The sequence below is a fragment of the Tachyglossus aculeatus genome, chromosome 1 (assembly GCF_015852505.1).
Source record: "Tachyglossus aculeatus isolate mTacAcu1 chromosome 1, mTacAcu1.pri, whole genome shotgun sequence".
Classification (NCBI taxonomy): domain Eukaryota; kingdom Metazoa; phylum Chordata; class Mammalia; order Monotremata; family Tachyglossidae; genus Tachyglossus; species Tachyglossus aculeatus.
The window spans coordinates 105,615,935-105,641,389 of NC_052066.1; the positions used below are offsets into that span (position 1 = coordinate 105,615,935).

The following is a 25,455-nucleotide window of genomic DNA, read 5'->3' on the forward strand; positions in this document are numbered from 1 at the left end:
TATAAATAAATAAATAAATTACGGGTTGTACATGGTAGGGACCGTCTCTATATGTTGCCAACTTGTACTTCCCAAGCGCTTAGTCCAGTGCTCTGCACATAGTAAGTGCTCGATAAATATGATTGAATGAATGAACTGGCTTACAGTCTAGAGGGGAAGAAAGACATTAATGCAAATAAATAAATTACGGGTTGCACATAAGTGCAGCGGGGCTGAGAGAGGGGTGAATAAAGGTTTCAAATCCAGGTTCAAGGGCAACTGGAAGCCCAGAGGGGAAGAAAGACATTAATATAAATAAATAAATCACGGGTTGTACGTAAGTGCAGTGGGGCTGAGGAAGGGGTGAATAAATCAATCAATCGTATTTATTGAGCGCTTACTGTGTGCAAAGCACTGTACTAAGCGTTTGGGAAGTACAAGTTGGCAACATATAGAGACAGTCCCTACCCAACAGTGGGCTCACAGTCTAAAAAAGGTTTCAAATCCAATTCAAGGGCAACTTGAAGCCCATTGGACTGTTTCTAACTCCCTCTGGATGAAGGTGCGATGTTCTTCGTAAAAAACCCCCAGAATCCGAGGGGAAGCTTGAGCCGTAGCAGCAGTAGTAATAGTAGTCATAAGTACCGTATTTATTAAATAATCATGGTATTTGTTAAGCACTTACTCTGTGCCAGGCACTGTACTAGAAGCAGCGTGGCTCAATGGAAAGAGCCCGGGCTTTGGAGTCAGAGGTCATGGGTTCAAATCACGACTCCGCCAATTGTCAGCTGTGTGCCTTTGGGCAAGTCGCTTCACTTCTCTGTGCCTCATTTCCCTCATCTGTAAAATGGGGATTAAGACTGTGAGCCCCCCGCCATGGGACAACCTGATCACCTTGTATCCTCCCTAGCACTTAGAACAGTGCTTTGAACATAGTAAGCGCTTAATAAATGCCATTATTATTATCATTATTATTATTATTATTATTATTATTATTATTACTAAGCAGTGGGGTGGATACAAGCAAGTCAAGTTGGACAGAGTCCCTGTCCCATGTGGAGCTCAGAGTGTCAACACCCATTTTACAGATGAGATAACTGAGGCACAGAGAAGTGAAGTGATTTGCCCAAGGTCACACAGCAGAAACGTAGCGGAGTACTACTGTTTGGCAGGTGAAGGAACCAAGTCACAGAGACATTAAGTGACTTGCCCAGGGTCACCCAGCCGGCAGAGCCGGAATTAGAACCCAGATCTTCGGACTCCAAGTCCCGTGCTCTTCTCACTAGGCCGTGCTGCCTGAAAGTACCTTTCTGGCTAGGATTAGAAATGCCTTCCGCTTGGAAGAATTTATCTTCTTTAGAGCGGGTAAGGGTGGAAGCTCACGTTTACTACACAGAAGGAGGCCGTGGTAAACCCCTTCTCTATTTTGACCAAGAAAAAGCCACGCATCTGCTACCAGAAGGTGGAAGTGGGGGGTTTCTGGGAGAGATGCGTCCATGGCATCACAGTGGGTCGGAGACGACTCGACAGCATAAAACAACAACAACAACACATCCCAAGGAGCAATCCTTGGCCAGTTGTGCACCTCAGTGTGTCGGACCAGGCCCATATGCAGTTTACTCAGGAGTTGGTTCATTCACTCATTCATTCATTCATTCATTCATTCAATCGTATTTATTGAGCACTTACTGTGTGCAGAGCACTGGACTAAGCGCTTGGGAAGTCCAAGTTGGCAACATATAGAGACAGTCCCTACCCAACAGCGGGCTCACAGTCTAGAAGGGGGAGACAGACAACAAAACAAATTAACAAAATAAAAAGCTCTGCCACTTAGCTGTGTGACTTTGGGCAAGCCACTTAACTTCTCTGGGCCTCAGTTCCCTCATCTGTAAAATGGGGACTAAGACTGTGAGCCCCATGTGGGACAACCTGATAACCTTGTATCTTCCCCAGCGCTTAGAACAGTGCTTTGCACATAGTAAGCGCTTAACAAATACCATCATTATTATTATTATTATAACAAAAAAAAAAACCCAGCACTGGCATGAAAAAAGTCCTCAAAAATGGTGTTTCCCAGTTATTCAATGGCAATATACATAATTTCCAGGCCTAACCCACATTTTTAAATGTACAATTGCTACGAACAGCTGCACAGGGCAACATTTATTCCCTAAGCTCCACAACAACTGTCGGAGGTTGTTCAGAGAGCAAAATGACTTCAAAAGGTTCATGGCTAGATCAATCAATCATATTTATTGAGCGCTTACTGTGTGCAGAGCACTGTACTAAGCGCTTAAAAGCAACGTGGCCTATTGGAAAGAGCACGGGCCTGAGAGTCCTAGGACCTGCGTTTTAATCCTGACTCTGTCACGTGTCTGCTGAATGACCTCGGGCAAGTCACTTCACTTCTCTGGGCCTCAGTTACTTCATCTGCAAAATGAGGATAAATCAGTTGTATTTCATCATCATCAATCGTATTTATTGAGCGCTTACTGTGTGCAGAGCACTGTACTAAGCTCTTGGGAAGTACAAAATTGGCAACATAGAGAGACAGTCCCTACCCAACAGTGGGCTCACAGTCTAGAAGGGGGTACACTTCTCTGTGCCTCATTTCCCTCATCTGTAAAATGGGGATTAAGACTGTGAGCCCCCCGCCATGGGACAACCTGATCACCTTGTATCCTCCCCAGCGCTTAGAACAGTGCTTTGCACACCAGGTACAGAGCATTGTACTAGAGAAGCAGTGTTGCTCAGTGGAAAGAGCCCGGGCTTTGGAATCAGAGGTCATGGGTTCGAATCCCAGCTCTGCCAACTGTCAGCTGTGTGACTTTGGGCAAGTCACTTCACTTCTCTGGGCCTCAGTTACCTCATCTGGAAAATGGGGATTAAGACTGTGAGTCCCCCGTGGGACAACCCGATCACTTTGTAACCTCCCCCGCACTTAGAACAGTGCTTTGCACATAGTAAGTGCTTAATAAATGCCATTATTATTATTATTATTATTATTACTAAGCCCTTGGGGGAGCGCAATACAACAGAGTTGGTAGACATATTCCCTGCCCACAGCGCGGTATGGAATTAAATCCTACTCCCAGCGTGGCTCAGTGGAAAGAGCCCAGACTTTGGAGTCAGAGGTCATGGGTTCAAATTCCGGCTCCGCCATTCGTCAGCTGTGTGAATTTGGGCAAGTCACTTCATTTCTCTGTGCCTCAGTTACCACATCTGTAAAATGAGGAATAAGACTGTGAGCCCTCTGTGGGACAACCTGATCACCTTATAACCTCCCCAGCGCTTAGAACAGTGCTTTGCACATAGTAAGCGTTTAATAAATGCCATCATTATTATTATTATTATTACTAGAAGCCCCATGTGGAACAGGGGCTTTGTCCAACCCGATTAACTTGTATCTACAATAGCACTTAGAACAGAGCTTGGCACGTGGAATAAGCGCTTAACAAATACCGTAATTAATTCATTAATATTGACCCAACCAATATTAAAAGCACGGTAGAGTTTGCTGGGATGATTATGAGCTCCTTGAGGGCCGGGATCCTGTCTTCTACCTCTGTTTTACTGTACTCTCCCAAGGGCTTGTACAGTGCTCTACCCATAGTGCTCAGTAAATAATAATAATAATAATAATAATAATAATAATGAGCTCTACCCACAGTGCTCAGTAAATAATAATAATAATAACAATAATAATAATAATAATAATAATGAGCTCTACCCACAGTGCTCAGTAAATAATAATAGTAATAACAATAATAATAATAATAATAATAATAATAATAATGAGCTCTACCCACAGTGCTCAGTAAATAATAATAATAATAATAATAATGGCATTTATTATGATGGCAGGACAAAGCACTGTTCTAAGCTCTGGGGAGGTTACAAGGTGATCAGGTTGTCCCACGGGGGGCTGACGGTCTTAATCCCCATTTTACAGATGAGGGAACTGAGGCCCAGAGAAGAGAAGTGACTTGCCCAAAGTCACCCAGCTGACAGTTGGTAATCATCATCATCATCATCAATCGTATTTATTGAGCGCTTACTATGTGCAGAGCACTGTACTAAGCGCTTGGGAAGTACAAATTGGCAACATATAGAGACAGTCCCTACCCAACAGTGGGCTCACAGTCTAAAAGGGGGAGACAGAGAACAAAACCAAACATACTAACAAAATAAAATAAATAGAATAGATATGTACAAATAAAATAAATAAATAGAGTAAAAAATATGTACAAACATATATACATATATACAGGTGCTGTGGGGAAGGGAAGGAGATAAGATGGGGGGATGGAGAGGGGGACGAGGGGGAGAGGAAGGAAGGGGCTCAGTCTGGGAAGGCCTCCTGGAGGAGGCGAGCTCTCAGCAGGGCCTTGAAGGGAGGAAGAGAGCTAGCTTGGTGGATGGGCAGAGGGAGGGCATTCCAGGCCCGGGGGATGACGTGGGCAGGGGGTCGATGGCGGGACAGGCGAGAGCGAGGTACGGTGAGGAGATCAACGGTGGAGGAGCGGAGGGTGCGGGCTGGGCTTTGCGCACCCAATCTCCAGTATGAATATTAATAGTAACTCCAATAGGAGTCGGCCTAGGGGCAGGGAAAGGCTTCTACGTTTAGCTTCAAAAGAGGTTTTTGGCCAATGGAAATTCCAAGCACGCTTCTCCCTTTTCATCTTTTCGGTCCCGGGGAGAGCACATCTGGAAATGTCATCTGCTAACGAATTCCACGTGTGCTCACTCGCGGCATGAGGAACATCAGAGCCCGGGCTTCTCTCCCCCCGTCGTCGCCCAGGGCGCCGGTTCCACACCGGCATCCCTTATCATCAATCGTATTTCATCAATCGTCTTTACTGAGCGCTTACTGTGTGCAGAGCACTGTACTAAGTGCTTAGCACCGTACTATGAAACCGATGAAACCGCACCGTGCGGCTCTGCTTCCCCCCGCAGATTTGGTGCTGGAGAAGGCCATGCACAAGTGCATCCTGAAGCCCCTGAAGGGCCACATCGAAGCCATGCTGAAGGACTTCCACGCCGCCGATGGCTCCTGGAAGCAGCTGAGGGAAAACCTGCAGCTCGTCCGGCAGCGGAGCCCTCAGGACCTGGGGGTCTTCGCCCCCACCCCCGACTTTGTGGACGTGGAGAAGATCAAGGTCAAGTTCATGACCATGCAGAAGATGTACTCCCCCGAAAAGAAAGTCCTGCTGCTGCTCCGAGTCTGCAAACTCATTTACACTGTCATGGAGAATAACTCAGGTGGGGCTGGTTTCACGGGCAGATGGGACAGTGGGGGGGGGGTCTGAGGATGGCGAGGGGTTCTCGAGCAATCAATCAATCAATCAATCGTATTTATTGAACGCTTACTGTGTGCAGAGCACTGGACTAAGCTCTTGGGAAGTACAAGTTGGCAACATATGGAGACAGTCCCCACCCAACAGTGGGCTCACAGTCTAAAAGGGGGAGACAGAGAACTAAACCAAGCATACTAACAAAAGGAAATAGATAGAATAGATATGTACAAGTAAAATAAATAAATAAATAGAGTAATAAATAGAGTACTTAAGTACTTATTGATCATCAATCGTATTTATTGAGCGCTTACTATGTGCAGAGCACTGTACTAAGCACTGATTCAGCGTACTTATTCAGCACCTACTGTATGCGGAGTGCACGTGAGAAGTAGCACGGCCTAATGGATAGAGCACAGGCCAGGGAGTAAGAAGGACCTGGTTCTAATCCCCGCTCTGCCACTTATGATGGCATTTATTAAGCGCTTACTATGTGCCAAGCACTGTTCTAATCAATCAATCAATCGTATTTATTGAGCGCTTACTATGTGCAGAGCACTGTACTAAGTGCTTAAGCACTGTTCTAAGCACTGTTCTAAGCGCTGGGGAGGTTACAGGGTGATCAGGTTGTCCCGCGGGGGGCTCACGGTCTTAATCCCCATTTTCCAGTTGAGGGAACTGAGGCCCCGAGAAGTTAAGCGACTTGCCCAAAGTCACACAGCTAAGTGGCGGAGTCAGAATTTGAACCCATGACCTCTGACTCCAAAGCCCGGGCTCTTTCCACTGAGCCACGCTGCTTCTCTTGTGTGCTGGGTGACCTTGGGCAAGTCGCTTCACTTCTCTGGGCCTCAGTTGCCTCATCTGGAAAATGGGGATGAACACTGTGAGCGCCATGTGGGACAGGGACTGTGCAACCCGGTTTGCTTGTAGCCACCCAGCGCTTAATACAGTGACTGGCATTCATTCATTCATTCATTCATTCATTCATTCATTCATTCAATCGTATTTATTGAATGCTTACTGTGTGCAGAGCACTGTACTAAGCGCTTGGGAAGTCCAAGTTGCCAACATATAGAGACGGTCCCTACCCAACAGTGGGCTCACAGTCTAGAAGGGGCACATAGTAATAATAATAATAATGACACTTACTATGTGCAAAGCACTGTTCTAAGCACTAAGGAGGTTACAAGGTCATCAGGTTGCCCCACGTGGGGCTCACAGTCTTAATCCCCATTTTACAGGTGAGGTAGCTGAGGCCCAGAGAAGTTAGGTGTCTTGCCCAAAGTCACACAGCTGACAATTGGCGGAGCCGGGATAAGCCCTTAACAAATACCACTATTATTATTATTATTATTATTATTATTATTATTATTACTAAGCGCTTGGGAGAGTAGAGAAGGTCCCTGCCCCCATTCCCTTTGTCCTGTCTCACGGCGCCCGGTGGAAATAGACGATTGTTCGGGAGTCAGGGGTGTTGACCAGCCAGCCCAGGGGTGATTAAAAGAGAGAAGTCAGGGCTTCCTGTTGCTAGTACAAGCAGCGTGGCTCAGTGGAAAGAGCACGGGCTTTGGAGTCAGAGGTCATGGGTTCTAATTCCGGCTCCGCCACATGTCTGCTGTGTGACCTTGGGTAAGTCACTTAACTTCTCTGAGCCTCAGTTACCTCATCTGTAAAATGGGGATTAAGACTGTGAGCCCCACATGGGACAGCCTCAGTACCTTGTTTCCCCTCCCCAGTGCTTAGAACAGTGCTTTGCACATAGTAAGTGCTTAACAAATGCCATTATTATTATTATTATTGGGAAGTGCAAGTTGGCAACATATAGAGACAGTCTCCTTCCCTTCCCCCAGCACCTTTATATATGTGTATATGTTTGTACATATTTATTACTCTTTATTTATTTATCTATTTTACTTGTACATATCTATTCTATTTATTTTATTTTGTTAGTATGTTTGGTTTTGTTCTCTGTCTCCCCCTTTTAGACTGTGAGCCCACTGTTGGGTAGGGACTGTATATGTTGCCAACTTGAACTTTCCAAGCACTTAGTACAGTGCTCTGCACACAGTAAGCGCTCAATAAATACGATTGATTGATTGATTGATTATTATTATTATTACAATGTGCCTCGTGGACACAACTGACAGGTGAGAGCCCGTGTCAGCTCTTGGGGTTCAGAGGAACCGGGCAGAGAGAGTGCTTTGGGAGAATTCAATCGGATTTATTGAGCGCTTACTGTGTGCAGAGCACTGTACTAAGCGCTTGGGAAGTCCAAGTTGGCAACATATAGAGACGGTCCCTACCCAACAGCGGGCTCACAGTCTAGAAGAAAACAATGAAGTTAGCCACAGTAAGGCTTCCACCACGACTCCCGGGCTCGTTCGCCTCGACGGAAAGGTGGAGCCAAGGCAGGAGATTTCTTTTTTGAGAAAAGAAGGGAGCTGCCCGCGTTACTGTGGGCTTAGCCTGGCACCTGCACGGGAAGGAAAGGTGGGCAAAATGGAAGCCACGGATCATTTGAGATTGTAAACAGGCAGATTGCCTTGCTAGGTGAAGAACTTCTCCTTGGGGTTGAGGTGTTTATTAATAATAATAATAATTTATTATTAATAATAATAATAACAATAGTGGTATTTGTTAAGCGCTTACTATGTGTCAAGCACTAAGTGCTGGGGTAATAATAATAATAATGATGGCATTTGTTACACGCTTACTATGTGCAAAGCACTGTTCTAAGCGCTGGGGAGGGTACAAGGTGATCAGGTTGTCCCACGGGAGGCTCACAGTCTTCATCCCCATTTTACAGATGAGGGAACTGAGGCCCAGAGAAGTGAAGTGACTCGCCCAGAGTCACACAGCTGACAAGTGGCAGAGCCGGGATTTGAACCCATGACCTTGGAGTCTCAAGCCCAGGCTCTTTCCAAGAAAGAGAAGCAGCGTGGCTCAGTGGAAAGAGCCCGGGCTTTGGAGTCAGAGGGCATGGGTTCAAATCCCAGCTCCGCCACTTGTCAGCTGTGTGACTTTGGGCAAGTCACTTCGCTTGTCTGTGCCTCAGTTACCTCATCTGTAACATGGGGATTAAGACTGTGAGCCCCCCGTGGGACAACCTGATCACCTTGTAACCTCCCCAGCGCTTAGAACAGTGCTTTGCACATAGTAAGTGCTTAATAAATGTCATTATTGTTATTATTATTATTATTTCCACTGAGCCACGATCAGGTTGTCCCATGGGGGCTCACAGTCTTAAACCCCATTTTCCAGATGAGGTAACTGAGGCACAGAGAAGTGAAGTGGCTTGCCCAAGGTCACAGAGCAGACAAGTGGTGGAGCCGGGATTAGAACCCACGTCCTCTGATTCCCAAGCCCGGGCTCTTGCCACTAGGCCACGCTGCTTCTCTAGTGGACGAGGGTCGGAAGAAGCCACCCAAAGCGAGAATGAAGAGGAAGGTAGATCAGGAGGTAGGGAGGGTGGTGGTTCTTAGATTCATTCATTCATTCAATCATATTTATTGAGCGCTTACTGTGTGCAGAGCACCGTACTAAGCGCTTGGGAAGTACAAGTTGGCAACATATAGAGACGGTCCCTACCCAACAGCGGGCTCACAGTCTAGAAGATACCTTTGGATGGGTGAAAAGATCTATCCCAGTGAAGGTTACTTGTAAACCTTGTTAAAATCAATCAATCAATCAATCGTATTTATTGAGCGCTTACTGTGTGCAGAGCACTGTACTAAGCGCTTGGGAAGTACAAGTTGGCAACATATAGAGACAGTCCCTACCCAACAGTGGGCTCACAGTCTAGAAGGGGGAGACAGGGAACAAAACCTAACAAAATAAAATAAATAGAATAGATATGTACAAGTAAAATAAATAAAAAAATAGAGTAATAGATATGTACAAACATATATACATATATACGGGTGCTGTGGGGAAGGGAAGGAGGTAAGATGGGGGGATGGAGAGGGGGATGAGGGGGAGAGGAAGGAGGGGGCTCAGTCTGGGAAGGCCTCTTGGAGGAGGTGAGCTCTCTGTTAAAAGGAAGAAAGAGGGTGGCCTAGTGGAAAGAGTCTCAGAGGACCGAGGTTCTCATCCCAGCTCTGCCACTTGTCTCCTGTGTGACCTTGGACAAGTCACTTAGCTTTTCTGGGCCTCAGTTCCCCCATAGGCATAATGGGGATTCAATGTCTGTTCTCCTTCCTACCCTTTTTTTTTTCTTAATACGGCATTTGTTAAGCTCTTACTATGTGCCAGGCACCGTTCTTCTAAGTGCTAGCGTAGATACGAAATAATCAGGTTGGACACAGTCCCTTTCCCGCAGCCTTCCTCTCCATTTTAAAGACGAGGTAACCGAGGCCCAGAGAACTGAAGTGACTCGCCCCGGGTCCCCTAGCGGACCGGCGGCGGAGTCGGGATTAGAACCCAGATCCTTCTGACTTGAAGCCCTTGCTCTATCCGTTAGGCCACGCCGCTTCTCTCGGTGATCAGGTCAATCAATCAATCGTCTTTATTGAGCGCTTACTATGTGCAGAGCACTGTACTAAGCGCTTGGGAAGTACAAATTGGCAACACATAGAGTCAGTCCCTACCCAACAGTGGGCTCACAGTCTAAAAGGTCGGACCCAGACCTAGGTCGGACCCAGACAACAGCTGTCCGCCTGCGATCGTAGCGGAGGGAGGGGAGAAAGGAAAAATCCAACCACGAACACGCTCTGGACTCCTTCCACAGAAATCATCATCATCATCAATCGTATTTATTGAGCGCTTACTGAGAAATACGTTTGACGTGTCGGCTTGCTGCCGTGCCAGAAACCGCGGGCAGCGCCTCCCCCTTCATCCAACTTGTGCTTCCCAAGCGCTTAGTACGGTGCTCTGCACACAGTAAGCGCCCAATAAATACGACGGAGTGGATGAATGAATGACTTTAGAGGACGTCATGCAAGTACCCATCTCGGGAGACACGAATCGCTGTCTTCGTGCGAGGGCTAGCGGGCCCACAATTATCGACGGGATGACTGGGGCGTGTGTGTCCGCGTGACCGAAGCCTGAGGAAAATCCCCCTTCCTCTCTTCATCCCCCTCGCAGGGAGGATGTACGGTGCGGACGACTTCTTGCCGGTGCTGACCTATGTAGTAGCCCAGTGTGACATACTGGAACTGGACACGGAAATCGAGTACATGATGGAGCTGCTGGACCCGTCGCTACTGCATGGAGAAGGTAAAGGGCCCGCGGAGCGAGGGGGTGGCTCCCGAGGAGCCCGCCGGAGCCACTGAGCAGCGCGGCTCGGTGGAAAGAGCCCGGGCTTTGGAGTCAGAGGTCATGGGTTTGAATCCCGGCTCTGCCAATTGTTAGCTGTGTGACTTTGGGCCAGTCACTTCACTTCTCTGGGCCTCAGTGACCTCATCTGTAAAATGGGGATTAAGACTGTGAGCCCCCTGTGGGACCACCTGATCACCTTGTAACCTCCCCAGCGCTTAGAACAGTGCTTGGCACATAGTAAGCGCTTAATAAGCGCTTAATATGTTTTGTGTTGTTGTCTGTCTCCCCCTTCTAGACTGTGAGCCCACTGTTGGGTAGCACTCAATAAATACGATTGAATGAGTGAATGAATGAATAACCTGATCACCTTGTAACCTCCCCAGTACTTAGAACAGTGCTTTGCACAGAGTAAGCGCTTAACAAATGCCATCATTAAATTCAATTAAATTAAGCAAACCCAGTGTTCCCTACCCTCAGTGCTTTGCACATAGTAAGCGCTTAATAAATGTCATTACTAAAGAGCCTACAAGCTAATGAACCACCCCCGGGGTAGCCCCTGGGGAAGGAGGGAGGCCTCGCATACCTGGAAGTCGTCCACGGCAGTCACTGTGTTGGCCTTGCTGGGATCGGCCCTTTCCCATTGCCCCTCAGGGTTTCCCCGTTTTGTTCATTGTCCTTATTATTTTGTGATTCTAATGCGACGATTATGTGGGAGTGGTGTCATAAAATCAAGTGCTTAGTGTAGCGCTCAGCGCACAGTAAGCATTCAGTAATTACCATCGAGAATGTGCTGGCAAGTCTCTATTCTCCAGTCAGAACTGGAAGGGAAAAGCATTTGGGTTTTTAACGGGATCACAGATTAGGGAGCAAGGACATCCGAAATCCACCGGAATCAATCAATCAATCGTATTTATTGAGCGCTTACTGTGTGCAGAGCACTGTACTAAGCGCTTGGGAAGTACAAGTTGGCAACATATAGAGACGGTCCCTACCCAACAACAGGCTCACAGTCTAGAAGGGGGAGACAGAGAACAAAACCAAACATATTAACAAAATAAAATAAATAGAATAGATACGTACAAGTAAAATAACTGAATAAATAGAATCCACAGCGAAGGCTGCTCGTGACCTTAAGGGATTCCCATTCACAAAGAAAGAGCAGGGAATCAATCCCGAGAAAGAGCGTGGCTCAGAAGGTAGAGCGTGGGCCTGAGAGAGTCAGAGGGAGTCCACCACTTGTCTGCTGTGTGACCTTGGTCAAGTCGTTTCACTTCTGTGCCTCAGTCACCTCATCTGGAAATTGGGGCTTAAGCCGGTGAGCCCCACGTGGGCAGCGGCGGGACGGGAGAGAGTCGAGGGCGGAGACGACTCGAGTTTACTCCGCAGAAGGCCGCAACGGTCAACCGCTTCCGTATTTTGACCGAGAAAGCTCTCTGGATCCACTACCAGAACGATCGCAGATGGAGAGCGGGGCGTCCCGTGGTGTCGCTGTGGGTTGGAAGCGACTCGACGGCATAAGACAAGGTGGCAAGGAGGGAGCCCTTAACAAATACCAGGAAAAAAAGGAAAACGATCGGGGAAACTGGCAAGATCTGGGTTTGCTTAACCCCCCGTTGCAGGGTGGTGTCATCGGTTTGTACCTGAATTGGTTTGGAGTGCCAGCGCTTGTCTGGTCTCTGGCCTGTTTTTATTTAATACAAAGAAAACACCCTTCTGGGCACTGCCTAGTCAGTATCAGCTACAACTCCTCCAGGAGGCCTTCCCAGACTGAGCCCCCTCCTTCCTCTCCCCCTCCCCCTCATCAATCATCATCATCAGTCGTATTTATTGAGCGCTTACCGTGTGCAGAGCACTGTACTAAGCGCTTGGGAAGTACAAATTGGCAACATATAGAGACAGTCCCTGCCCAACAGTGGGCTCACAGTCCCGCCTTACCTCCTTCCCCTCCCCACAGCACCAGTATATATGTCTGTACAGATTTGTTACTCTACTTATTTTACTTGTACGTATTTACTATTCTATATTTTATTTTGTTAATACGTCTTGTTTTGTCATCTGTCTCCCCCTTCTAGACTGTGAGCCCGCCGTTGGGTCGGGACCGTCTCTCTATGTTGCCAACTTGGACTTCCCAAGCGCTTAGTCCGGTGCTGTGCACACAGTAAGCGCTCAATAAATACGATTGAATGAATGAATGAATGACCGTGAGTATCGTGGACCAACCAATCAATCAATCAATCGTATTTATTGAGCGTTTACTGTGTGCAGAGCACTGGACTAAGCGCTTGGGACCAAATCAGTAACACAGACTGCTGGGGCCCGTTGGGGTTTTCACCTGAGAAGCCGTCGGGGAAACTGATCCCCATCCGTGTTCTTCCCAGGTGGCTACTATCTGACCAGCGCCTACGGAGCCATCTCTTTGATCAGGAATTTCCAGGAGGAGCAGGCAGCCCGGCTACTGAGTTCGGAGACCAGAGACACCCTTCGGCAGTGGCACAAAAGAAGGACGACGAATAGGTCCGTCCCCTCCGTGGACGACTTCCAGGTACGCGAGGCCTCCCTCCTTCCCCAAGGGCTGCCCTGGGGTGGTTCATTAGCTTGTAGGCTCTTTAGTAATGGCATTCATTAAGCGCTTACTATGTGGGGAAGCAGTGTGGCTCAGTGGAAAGAGCCCGGGCTTTGGAGTCGGAGGTCATGGGTTCAAATCCCGGCTCTGCCGCGTGTCTGCTGTGTGACCTTGGGCAAGTCACTTAACTTCTCTGAGCCTCAGTTCCCTCATCTGTAAAATGGGGATTAAGACTGTGAGCCCCACGTGGGACAACTTGATCACCTTGTATCCACCCCAGCGCTTAGAACAGTGCTTTGCACATAGTAAGCGCTTAATAAATGCCATCATTATTATTATTATTATTAATTATTATTATTATGTGCAAAGCACTCTTCTTTAAGGGCAGGGAACACGGGGTTTGCTTATTTTAATTGAATTTAATGATGGCATTTGTTAAGCGCTTATTCTGTGCAAGCACTGTTCTAAGCGCCGGGGAGGTTACAAGGTGATCAGGTTATTCATTCATTCAGTCGTATTTACTGAGCGCTTACTGTGTGCAGAGCGCTGTGCTAAGCGCTTGGGAAGTCCAAGTTGGCAACATACAGAGACGGTCCCTACCCAACAGCGGGCTCACAGTCTAGAAGGGGGAGACAGAGAACAAAACATATTAACACAATAAAATAAATAGAGTAAACATGTAGGGGGGCTCACAGTCTTAATCCCCATTTTACGGAGGAGGGAACTGAGGCCCAGGGAAGCGAAGTGTCTTGCCCAAAGTCACACAGCTGACAATTGGCGGAGTCGGGATTTGAACCCATGACCTCTGAGTCCCAAGCCCGGGCTCTTTCCATTGAGTCACGCTGCTTGCTTCTGGTGTACTCTCCTAAACTCTTAGCACAGTGCTCTGCACACAGAGGGTGCACGGGAAATACTGTCGAGTGACTGACCTGGGGGACTTTGGGGTCTGACTGACTGAGCCAGAAGATCAGAAGCAGGTTAAAGTGTCTGCCCCATCCTGTTTGACTTCCCAGATACCTCTGGGTCGAAAATAAAAGCCATCATGTGCCTCAGTTTACCCAGACGGACTGAAGACTCTCTCAGAATAGCCTAGTGGCTAGAGCATGGGCCTGGAATACAGAAGGACCTGGGTTCTAATCCTGGCTCCGCCACTTGTCTGCTGTGTGACCGTGGGCAAGTCACTGCACTTCTCTGTAAAATGGGGGTTAACAATCATCATCAGTCGTATTTATTAAGCGCTTCCTATCTGCAAAGCGCTGTTCTAAGTGCCGGGGAGGTTACGAGGTGATCAGGTTGTCCCACTGGGGACTCACAGTCTTCATCCCCATTTTACAGATGAGGTAACTGAGGCACAGAGAAGTTAAATAACTGGCCCAAAGTCACACAGCTGACAGTTGGCGGAGTCAGGATTTGAACCCGTGACCTCTGACTCCAAATGAGGATGATGATGATGATGATGATAATGGCATTTATTAAGCCCTTACTATGTGCAAAGCACTGTTCTAAGCGCTGGGGTAGAGACAAGGTAATCAAGTTGTCCCACATGGGGCTCACAGACTTAATATCCCCATTTCCTAGATGAGGTAACTGAGGCACAGAGAAGTGAAGTGACTTGCCCAGAGTCACACAGCTGACAAGTGGCAGAGCTGGGATTCGAACCCATGACCTCTGACTCCAAAACCCAGCTCTTTCCACTGAGCCGCACTGCTTCTCTTAAGACTGTGAGTCCCGGGTCGGAGGGGGTCGGTGTCCAACCTGATTTGCTTGTATTCACCCCATTGCTTAGTGCAGTGCCTGGCACAGAGTGAGCGCTTAACAAATACCACAGTTCTTATTATTAAGCGGTATTTAAGTGCTTACTGTGTGACAGGCATTGTACTAAGCGCTGGGGAAGATACAAGCTAATCAGATCGGACACAGTCCAAGTCCCGGGGGGGGGCTTCACAGTCTTAATCCCCATTTTATAGATGAGGGAACTGAGAGGCAGAGAGGTGAAGTGACTTTCCCAAGGTCACGCAGCGGACGAGTGGCGGAGGCGGGATTAGAACCCGGGTTCTCCAGGCCCGGGCTCTCTCCGCTTGGCCACGCTGATTCAGGCGCAAGTTTTGGAGCGGGAAGGTTTACTGAGTTAAAGAGGGATAAGGAGGATTAGGATTTGGCACAGGTTTTGGGCCTGGGGTGGGAGGGGAGCCAGGAGGACGTAGTCCCCATGTGAGAGTGTAGAGCCTCATCACTTAGCGTCTCAGAGAATAATAATAATAATAATAATAATGATGGCATTTGTTAAGCGCTTACTATGTGCAAAGCACCGTTCTAAGCGCTGGGGAGAATACAAGGTGATCAGGTTGTCCCCCGGGGGACTCACAGTCTTCATCCCCATTTTACAGATGAGGCCCAGAGAATAATGATAATAATGGTGATGGCATTTGTTAAGCGCTTACTATGTGCAGAGCACTGTTCTAAGCGCTGGGAAGGGGGATACAGAGTGATCAGGTTGTCTCACGTGACAGTCTTAATCCCCGTTTTACAGATGAGGTAACTGAGACTCAGAGAAGTTAAGTGACTTGCCCAAGGTGACACAGGAGACACGTGGCGGAGCCGAGGTTCGAACCCACGACCTCTGACTCCAAAGCCCGGGCTCTTTCCACTGAGCCACGCTGCTTCTCGAGAAGTGAAGTGACTTGCCCCGAGTCACCCAGCTGACAGTTGGCAGAGCCGGGATTAGAACCCATGACCTCAGACTCCCAATCAATCAGTTGTATTTATTGAGCGCTTACTGTGTGCTGAGCACTGTACTAAGCGCTTGGGAAGAACAAGTTGGCAACATATAGAGACGGTCCCTACCGGGCTCTTTCCACTGAGCCACGCTGCTTCTCAAGAAGTGAAGTGACTTGCCCCAAGTCACCCAGCTGACAGTTGGCAGAGTCGGGATTAGAACCCGTGACCTCGGACTCCCAAGCCCGGGCTCTTTCCACTGAGCCCCGCTGCAGGGGCAGTGCCATCTTGGAGCCGTGACCTGGCTCAGTCTCTCCCCCTTCTAGACCGTGAGCCCACTGTTGGGTAGGGACCGTCTCTAGATGTTGCCAACTTGGACTTCCCAAGCGCTTAGTACAGTGCTCTGCACACAGTAAGCGCTCAATAAATACGATTGATTGATTGATTGACTCTGCGTAGCACTTTTTATTTCCGCGGAGTGCTTTCGCCTCATTTATCTCACTTTATCCCCGTAACAACCCTGTGGAGAAGGTGCAGAGGACGGGGGCAAATTATTATCCCTATTTTACAGAAGTAGACTCTGAGGCCCAGGGAGTTCAGTGATCTCAACCATTCATTCATTCAATCGTATTTATTGAGCGCTTACTGTGGGCAGAGCACTGTACTAAGCGCTTGGGAAGTACAGGTTGGCAAGCAATCAGTCAGGGGTATTTATTGAGCGCTTACTCTGTACCGACTGCTTGGGAGAGTACAGTAACAATAGTCATCAGGTCAGGGAAACTCCCACCCCATTTCCCTCCGATTCTATCACTCCAGTGTTGCGAGTCTTGGGAGAATAATAATAATAATAATAGTAATGGCATTTATTAAGCGCTGACTATGTGAAAAGCACTGTTCTAAGCGCTGGAGAGGTTACGAGGTGATCAGGTTGTCCCATGGGGGGGCTCACAGTCTCAATCCCCATTTTTCAGCTGAGGTAACTGAGGCCCAGAGAAGTGAAGTGACTTGCCCGAAGTCACACAGCTGACAATTGGCGGAGCCGGGATTTGAACCCATGACCTCCGACTCCAAAGCCTGTGCTCTTTCCACTGAGCCACGCTGCTTCTCTAGTCACGCTGCTGTTCTAAGCGCCGGGGGGGGGCGGGGGGATACAGGGTGATCAGCTTGTGCCATGGGGGGCTCCCAGTCTTAATCCCCATTTTACAGATGAGGGAACTGAGGCCCGGAGAAGTTAAGAGGCTTGCCCAAAGTCACCCAGCTGACAAGTGGCAGATTGGGCTTCGAACCCATGACCCCTGCCTCCCAAGCCCGGGCTCTTTCCACTGAGCCACGCGGAGGCGGGATTAGAACCCACACCCTCTGACTGCCAAACCCATGCTCTTTCTACTAAGCCACGCTGCTTCTCTAATCATATTTGTTAAGCGCTTACTATGTGCCGAGCACTGTTCTAAGCGCTGGGGTAGATACAAGATTATCAGGTTGTCCGATGTGGGGCTCACAGTCTTAATCCCCATTTTACAGATGAGGGAACTGAGGCGCAGAAAAGTGAAGTGACGGGCCCTAGGTCACACAGCAGAAAAGTGGCCGAGCTGGGATTAGAATCCCGGCCCCTGCTCTACCCATTATGTTGCCAACTTGTACTTCCCAAGCGCTTAGTACAGTGCTCTGCCCACAGTAAGCGCTCAATAAATACCATTGAATGAATGAATGTATTAGACCACGCTGCTTCTTCATGTCTTTCCCCTTCTAGACTGTGAGCCCACTGTTGGGTAGGGACCGTCTCTATACGTTGCCAACTTGTACTTCCCAAGCGCTTAGTACAGTGCCCTGCACACAGTAAGCGCTCAACGAATACGACTGACGGGTTGATTGGTTGATTTGAGACCTAAAATGCGGTCTGCTGTGGAAAGAAGGGGTGTCAGCCCAGTGTGGAAAAGAAAAACACGTGATTCGCCTTTGCCAGCATTCCGAATATTCAGCCGAGTCGGTCAGTAAATCATAAAAATCGTATTTATTGAGCGCTTACTGTGTGCAGAGCACTGTACTAAGCACTTGGACGAATGCAGTCTAACACTATAACAGACACATTCCCTGCCCGCAACGAGTTACAGTCTGCTGTGTGACCGTGGGCAGGTCGCTTCACTTCTCTGGGCCTCCATTCCCTCATCTGTAGAGAAGCAGCGTGGCTCGGTGGAAAGAGCCCGGGCTTTGGAGTCAGAGGTCGTGGGTTCGAACCTCGGCTCCGCCACGTGTCTGCTGTGTGATCTTGGGCAAGTCACTTCACTTCTCTGGGCCTCAGTTACCTCATCTGTAAAATGGGGATTGAGACTGTGAGCCCGACGTGGGACAACCTGATCACCCTGTATCCTCCCCAGCGCTTAGAACGGTGCTTTGCACATAGTAAGCGCTTAACAAATGCCAATTATTATTATTATCCGTAAAATGGGGATCGAGACTGTGAGCCCCCCCGTGGGACAGGGACTGTGTCCAACCCGATCTGCTTGTATCAGGGAAGCAGCGTGGCTCAGTGGAAAGAGCCCAGGCTTTGGAGTCGGAGGTCACGGGTTCAAATCCCGGCTCCACCAATTGTCAATAGACCTCTCTGTGCCTCAGTCCCCTCATCCGTAAAATGGGGATGAAGACTGTGAGCCCCACGTGGGACAACCTGATCACCTTGTATCCCCCAGCGCTTAGAACAGTGCTTTGCACATAGTAAGTGCTTAACGGATAATAACGGATGCCACCGGTATTATCGTTATTGTTATTGCTGTTATTATTAGAGGGGGAGCAAATTATTATTATCATTATTATTATTATTATCTACCCCAGCGCTTAGTACAGTGCCTGGCACATAGTAAGCGCTTGAAGGATAATAACAGATACCACCGGTATTATCGTTGTTGTTATTGCTACTATTATTAGAGGGGGAGCAGATTGTTATTATTATTATTATTATTATTATTATTATCTACCCCAGCGCTCAGTACAGTGCCTGGCACATAGTAAGTGCTTTAATAACAGATAATAACAGGTAGCACCGGTATTATCATTGTTGTTATTGCTATTATTATTAGAGGGGGAGCAGATTATTATTATTATTATTATCATTATCTACCCCAGTGCTTAGTACAGTGCCTGGCACATAGTAAGCGCTTTAATAACGGATAATAACGGGTAGCACCGGTATTATCGTTGTTGTTATTGCTATTATTATTAGAGGGGGAGCAGATTATTATTATTATTCTTATCATCTACCCCAGAGCTTAGTGCAGTGCCTGGCACATAGTAAATGCTTTAATAACGGGTAATAACGGGTAGCACCGGTATTATCGTTGTTGTTATTGCTATCATTATTAGAGGGGGAGCAGATTATTATTGTTATTATTATTATTATTATTGTTATCATCTACCCCAGCGCTTAGTACAGTGTCTGGCACATAGTAAGCCCTTAGCGGATAATAAAACGGATACCACCGGTATTATCGTTGTTGGTATTGCTATTATTATTAGAGGGGGAGCAGATTATTATTATTATGATTATCTACCCCAGCGCTTAGTACAGTGCCTGGCACATAGTAAGCGCTTAGTGGATAATAAAACGGATACCACCGGTATTATCGTTGTTGTTATTGCTATTATTATTAGAGGGGGAGCAGATTATTATTATTATTGTCTACCCCAGTGCTTAGTACAGTGCCTGGCACATAGTAAGCACTTTAATAACGGATAATAATGGGTAGCACCAGTATTATCGTTGTTGTTAATGCTATTATTATTAGAGGGGGAGCAGATTATTATTATTATTATCTACCCCAGCGCTTAGTACAGTGCCTGGCACATAGTAAGCGCTTTAATAACGGATAATAACGGGTAGCGCCAGTATTATCATTGTTGTTATTGCTATTATTATTAGAGGGGGAGCAGATTATTATTATTATTATTGTTATTATTATTATCTACCCCAGCGCTTAGTACAGTGCCTGGCACATAGTAAACGCTTTAATAACGGGTAATAACAGGTAGCACCGGTATTATCGTTGTTGTTATTGCTATTATTATTAGAGGGGGAGCAGATTAGTATTATTATTATTATCTACCCCAGCTCTTAGTACAGTGCCTGGCACATAGTAAGCGCTTTAATAACGGATAATAACGGGTAGCGCCGGTATTATCGTTGTTGTTATTGCTGTCATTATTAGAGGGGGAGCAGGTTATTATTATTATTCTTATCATCTGCCCCAGCGCTTAGTACAGTGCCTGGCACATAGTAAACGCTTTAATAACGGGTAATAACGGGTAGCGCCGGTATTATCGTTGTTGTTATTGCTATTATTATTAGAGGGGGAGCAGATTATTATTATTATCATCTGCCCCAGTGCTTAGTACAGTGCCTGGCACATAGTAAGCGCTTAGCGCATAATAAAACGGATACCACCGGTATCATCGTTGTTGTTATTGCTATTATTATTAGAGGGGGAGCAGAGACCTCCTCCCCGTTACGTTGCGGGGGAAGTCAAGTGTGACCCGGCGACCGCCTTCGCCGGCCTCCGTTAATTGTGGCGTCGCCTTTTTTGTCATCGTCCCGCAGAACTACCTGCGCGTAGCGTTCCAGGAGGTGACCAGCGGCTGCACCGGGAAGACTCTACTCGTCCGGCCCTACATCACCACCGAGGACGTCTGCCTGCTGTGTGCGGAAAAGTTCCGAGTGGACAAGCCCGAGGAGTACAGCCTCTTCCTCTTCGTCGACGAGACCTGGCAGCAGCTGACGGAGGACACTTACCCCCAAAAGATCAAGGCCGAGCTGCACAGCCGCCCCCAACCCCAGGTCTTCCACTTCGTCTACAAGCGCATCAGGAGCGATCCGTACGGTGCCGTCTTCGGGGACGGGGAGGACGGCCGCCCCGCCTTGTAGGAAGCGACGGGGGGGAGCGGGAGGGTTATAGAGGGGGCCCCGGGGCTGTATTAAACTGCTGGAAACCGTTCCCACTTGGTTGCCAACTCCCGGCAACGGCCCATCCCACTTTCACCAGCATTTCCCCCCCGGGCGGGCGGAAGCGAGGCCTCGTGGCAAGGCCCGGGGACCATTTGGAGCCACGGAGATCCGGCCGTCGAGGCCACAAAGCCGAATAAAGCCGAATAAACCTTCCCGGGTCCGACGGCTCTCCTGACCTCCCCAGCGGGTGCGTGACGAGGCCGTCCGACGCGGTGCGTCGTCAGCCGGCTCGCCGTTCCGGGGTGGGCCGCGTCCCGTTGGAGAGCTAATTTTTTTTTTTTTTTTTAATGAAAAGGCTTCTCTTTTATATATTTCCTAGAAATTTTTTTATAGCAGTTGCAGGTAAACTGTCGGGGTTGGTTTTTAAACTATTTTTTTAACTAGAAAATATTCTACGATTATGCATGCGATCTTTAACACTTAATAGACGAAAATAAATCTCTTGCTGGTTTTAGAGTATCGCCTCGAGGTCTCTCCCTCCGTTAGCCGGACGTCCAAGAAAGCCGCGCGGCCTCTTGTGAGAGGTCCGCGTGGCCGACGCCGGGCCCTGGCCGCCCTTTTGGCGCTGTTTGGTCGCCTTGACAATTGTACACGTACGGTGGCGTTTGGCTAAGTAAGCGATGGCGGGTTGGCGGGGTGGGGGGCGAACCCGAAAGAAACGCACGTAGAGGAAGGGAGAGAGGAGGTTCAGAAATTAATATCTTGGGATGAAACGCACTCGGCGGATTCAGGCTCCTCGCGGACGGTGGGTGGAGGAGGTGGAAAGAACTGTGTAGCGATGTAGAGGCTCAGTTGATTAGCCTGTCGTGGGTCCAGCCGGCCCAGCCGGGAAAATCGCGAGCCCCGCCGCTCTCCGTGGCCTCCAGAAAAACCGGCCCGTTGGCCCAGCTCGCAGCGGTCCCTGAAATGATCAAAGCGTACCTTCCTCCCTCCTTCTCCAGCTGAATTCCAGGGAAAGGGAGCGGAGGCCGACTAGGCCGGGAGGATTGACGTTAGGCGCTCTGGAAAGGGTGTGAAAAACTTCCAGTAGCGAGGGCGGGAGGGGAACCGTGACCCTCTCTGCTCCTGCCCCGCCGGAGCCTCGATCGGATCGAGAACACTAATTCTACTCCCGGAGTCACCCGCTGCCAATCGGTCGGGATCGAGACGTAGATCGTGTCATTTTCTTGACTGTCGGATTGTGATTTGCTCTGGTCTCCCGTAACGTCCCAGGTGAATCCGTCGTCGTGCTAGAAATGTACAGCGAAGTTAAGTTTGCCTGTTCTGTTCAACCGGTTGGCGGGCGCGCTAAATACCGGGTTCCCGTGGCGGCGCGACGGTCCGGAAAGTCGCGGGGACGGTGGTGTTCACCCGCGAGGGTTTGTAGCTGTATTTTGCCTGTATGGATTTGTACTTTTTTAGCAGTGGCTTTTGCCGTGTATCCGAAACCGTCGGCACGCGTTGTGCTGTGTCGGCCTTTTGTAAACGATGAATTTTGCACATAATACATTGTAATTCTGTACAATAATCCGGTGTGGGGGTGTTCTTTGGCCGAACGTGCTGCCGGGGGGCCTCCGCCCGCTGTAACAAAAAGAAGAACGTGGCCAGCGGGGTTGGCGGGGCGGAGCCCTGGGCGCTTCATGTGAGCACCCCACTGCTCCCCTCCCCAAACTGGGGGTGCAGAAGGGACCGTCACATCACAGCCCCCAAGCACCCTGACACTTATTCATTCGACTGTATTTATTAATAAGAATAATAATAATAATAATGGTGTTTGTTAAGCGCTTACTATGTGCAAAGCTCTGTTCTAAGCGCTGGGGAGGTTACAAGTGGATCAGGTTGTCCCACGGGGGGCTCACGGTTTTAATCCCCACTTTCCAGATGAGGTAACGGAGGCCCCGAGGAGCGAAGTGACTTGCCCAAAGTCACCCCGCTGACAGTTGGCGGAGCCGGGATTTGACCCCGCGACCTCTGACTCCGAAGCCCGGGCTCTTTCCACTGAGCCACGCTGTGTGCGGAGCACTGTACTAAGCGCCTGGGAGAGTACAATGCAACAATAAACAGTGACGTTCCCTGCCCACGACGAGCTCACTGTTTAGGGGGTGGAGGCAGGCATCAATATAAACAAGCGAAACTACAGATATAGACATAAGTGATGTGGGGCTCCGGTCGGGGGAGAGAAAAGGGAGCAAGTCGAGGTGACACAGAAGGGAGTGGGAGATGGGGAAAAGTGGAGCTTAGTCGGGGAAGACTTTTCGGAGGAGATGCGCCTCCATTCAATCATATTGATTGAGTGCTCTATTATGTGCGGAGCGCTGTACTAAGCGTTCGGGAGAGAATGACACAATAGAGTCAGTAGGTAATAATAGTAATTATTACGGTACTTGTGAAGTGCCTACTACGGGCCAAGCTCCTCTCAGGATGGCACCTGGAGAGTTTCCAGTCCTCTACCAGTCTCGGCTACGGGAGGGAGAGTCAAGCCGAGGCCCGTCCATTCCATTCCTAGCTTGGGCAGTGGCGAGCGAGCGGCAGGCCATCTGCTACAAGGCAAAACTCACCCGCGCTGGGCAGCAGCGGGTAAGAGAGAGTGGTGGAGACCCGAGTTCACCGCGAGGAAGGCGGCGGTGGTAAGCCGCTTCTGGATTTTGACCAAGAAAACTCTCTGGATCCACTACCAGGACCATCGCAGATGGCGAGCGGGGCGTTCCGGGCGAGATAATAATAATACTAAGAATGATGACGGTATTTGTTAGGCGCTTACTATGCGCAAAGCACCGTTCTAAGCGCTGGGGGGGATACAAGGTGATGAGGTTGTCCCCCGTGGGGCTCCCAGTCTTCATCCCCATTTTGCAGATGAGGGAACTGAGGCCCAGAGGAGCGAAGTGACTTGCCCAAAGTCACACAGCTGACGGTTGGCGGAGCCGGGATTTGAACCCGTGACCCCTGACTCCAAAGCCCGGGCTCTTTCCACTGAGCCGCGCTGCTTCTCCATGGTGTTGCTGTGGGTCAGAAACGACTGGACGGCCTAAGACAAGACAAGACAACGTGCCAAGCACTGTTCTAAGCGCGGGATAGGTACAAGTTAAACAGGTTGGACACAGTCCCTGTCCCACGGGGGGCTCACGGTCTTAATCCCCATTTTACAGATGAGGTAACCGAGGCCCGGAGAAGTTAAGTGATTTGCTCAAGTTCGCGTAGGATTAGAACATAGGTCTTTCTGACCCCTAGGCCCCTCGTCCCCCTCTCCATCCCCCCCAGCTTACCTCCTTCCCTTCCCCACAGCACCTGTATATAGGTATATATGTTTGTACATATTTATTACTCTATTTATTTATTTATTTATTTATTTTACTTGTACATATCTATTCTATTTATTTTATTTTGTTAGTATGTTTGGTTTGGTTCTCAGTCTCCCCCTTTTAGACTGTGAGCCCACTGTTGGGTAGGGACTGTCTCTATATGTTGCCAATTTGTACTTCCCAAGTGCTTAGTACAGTGCTCTGCACATAGTAAGCGCTCAATAAATACGATTGATGATGATGATGATGATCCCTGCCCACAAGGAGCTTATAGTCTAGAGTCAGACAGTCAGTCAATCATTCATTCATTCAATTCATTCAATCATATTTATTGAGCGCTTACTGTGTGCAGAGCACTGTACTAAGCGCTTGGGAAGTCCAAGTTGGCAACATATAGAGACGGTCCCTACCCAACAGTGGGCTCACAGTCTAGGAGGGGGAGACAGAGAACAAAACATATTAACAGAATAAAATAAATAGAATAAATATGTACAAGCCAAATAGAGTAATAAATCCGTACAAACATATATACATATATACAGGTACTGTGGGGAAGGGAAGGAGGTAAGACGGTGGGGATGGAGAGAGGGAAGAGGGGGAGAGGAAGGAGGGGGCTCAGTCTGGGAAGGCCTCCTGATTGTATCAAGTCAATTGTAAGGCCTCCTAAGTCAATTGTATTTACTGAGCGCTTACTGTGTGCAGAGTACTGTACTAAGTGCTTGGAAGAGTACAACAAAAGGAACAGACACATTTGCTGTCCACAAAGAGCTTACAGTCTAGAGGGGGAGACAGACATGAAAATGGACTACAGAGAGGGGTACAAGTGTACATAAGTCTGGGTGGGCAGAGGACACTGCCGAGTGAAAAGAGCACAGGCATGGGAGTCAGAGGGTCTGGGTTCTAATCCTGCCTCCTCCACTTCATCATCATCATCAATCATATTTATTGAGCACTTACTATGTGCAGAGCACTGTATTAAGCGCTTGGGAAGGACAAATTGGCAACATATAGAGACAGTCCCTACCCAACAGTGGGCTCACAGTCTAAAAGGGGGAGACAGAGAACAAAACCAAACATACTAACAAAATAAAATAAATAGAATAGATATGTACAAGTAAAATAAATAAATAAATAGGGTAATAAATATGTACAAACATATATACATATATACAGGTGCTGTGGGGAAGGGAAGGAGGTAAGGTGGGGGGATGGAGAGGGGGACGAGGGGGAGAGGAGGGAAGGGGCTCAGTCTGGGAAGGCCTCCTGGAGGAGGTGAGCTCTCAGCAGGGCCTTGAAGGGAGGAAGAGAGCTAGCTTGGCGGATGGGCTACGGTGCCTTGCCTACAGTGTACCGTGTACGGTACCGTGTGAGCCGGGG

At 48.6% G+C, this 25,455-nt stretch overlaps 1 protein-coding gene across 3 annotated transcripts in view; it reads left to right on the plus strand.

Moving 5' to 3' along the window:
- RIN2 (Ras and Rab interactor 2) overlaps positions 1–20,734 on the plus strand; it is a 251,078-nt gene extending 230,344 nt beyond the window's left edge. For all 3 annotated transcript variants that reach the window (XM_038743246.1, XM_038743247.1, XM_038743248.1), the window contains 4 exons: positions 4,936–5,241; positions 10,356–10,487; positions 12,908–13,071; positions 20,396–20,734. In XM_038743246.1, the coding sequence (XP_038599174.1) occupies positions 4,936–5,241; positions 10,356–10,487; positions 12,908–13,071; positions 20,396–20,719 (926 nt within the window). In that variant the 3' untranslated portion in view covers positions 20,720–20,734. The remainder of the gene's footprint in view (positions 1–4,935; positions 5,242–10,355; positions 10,488–12,907; positions 13,072–20,395) is intronic.
- The last annotated feature ends 4,721 nt before the right edge of the window (positions 20,735–25,455 follow it).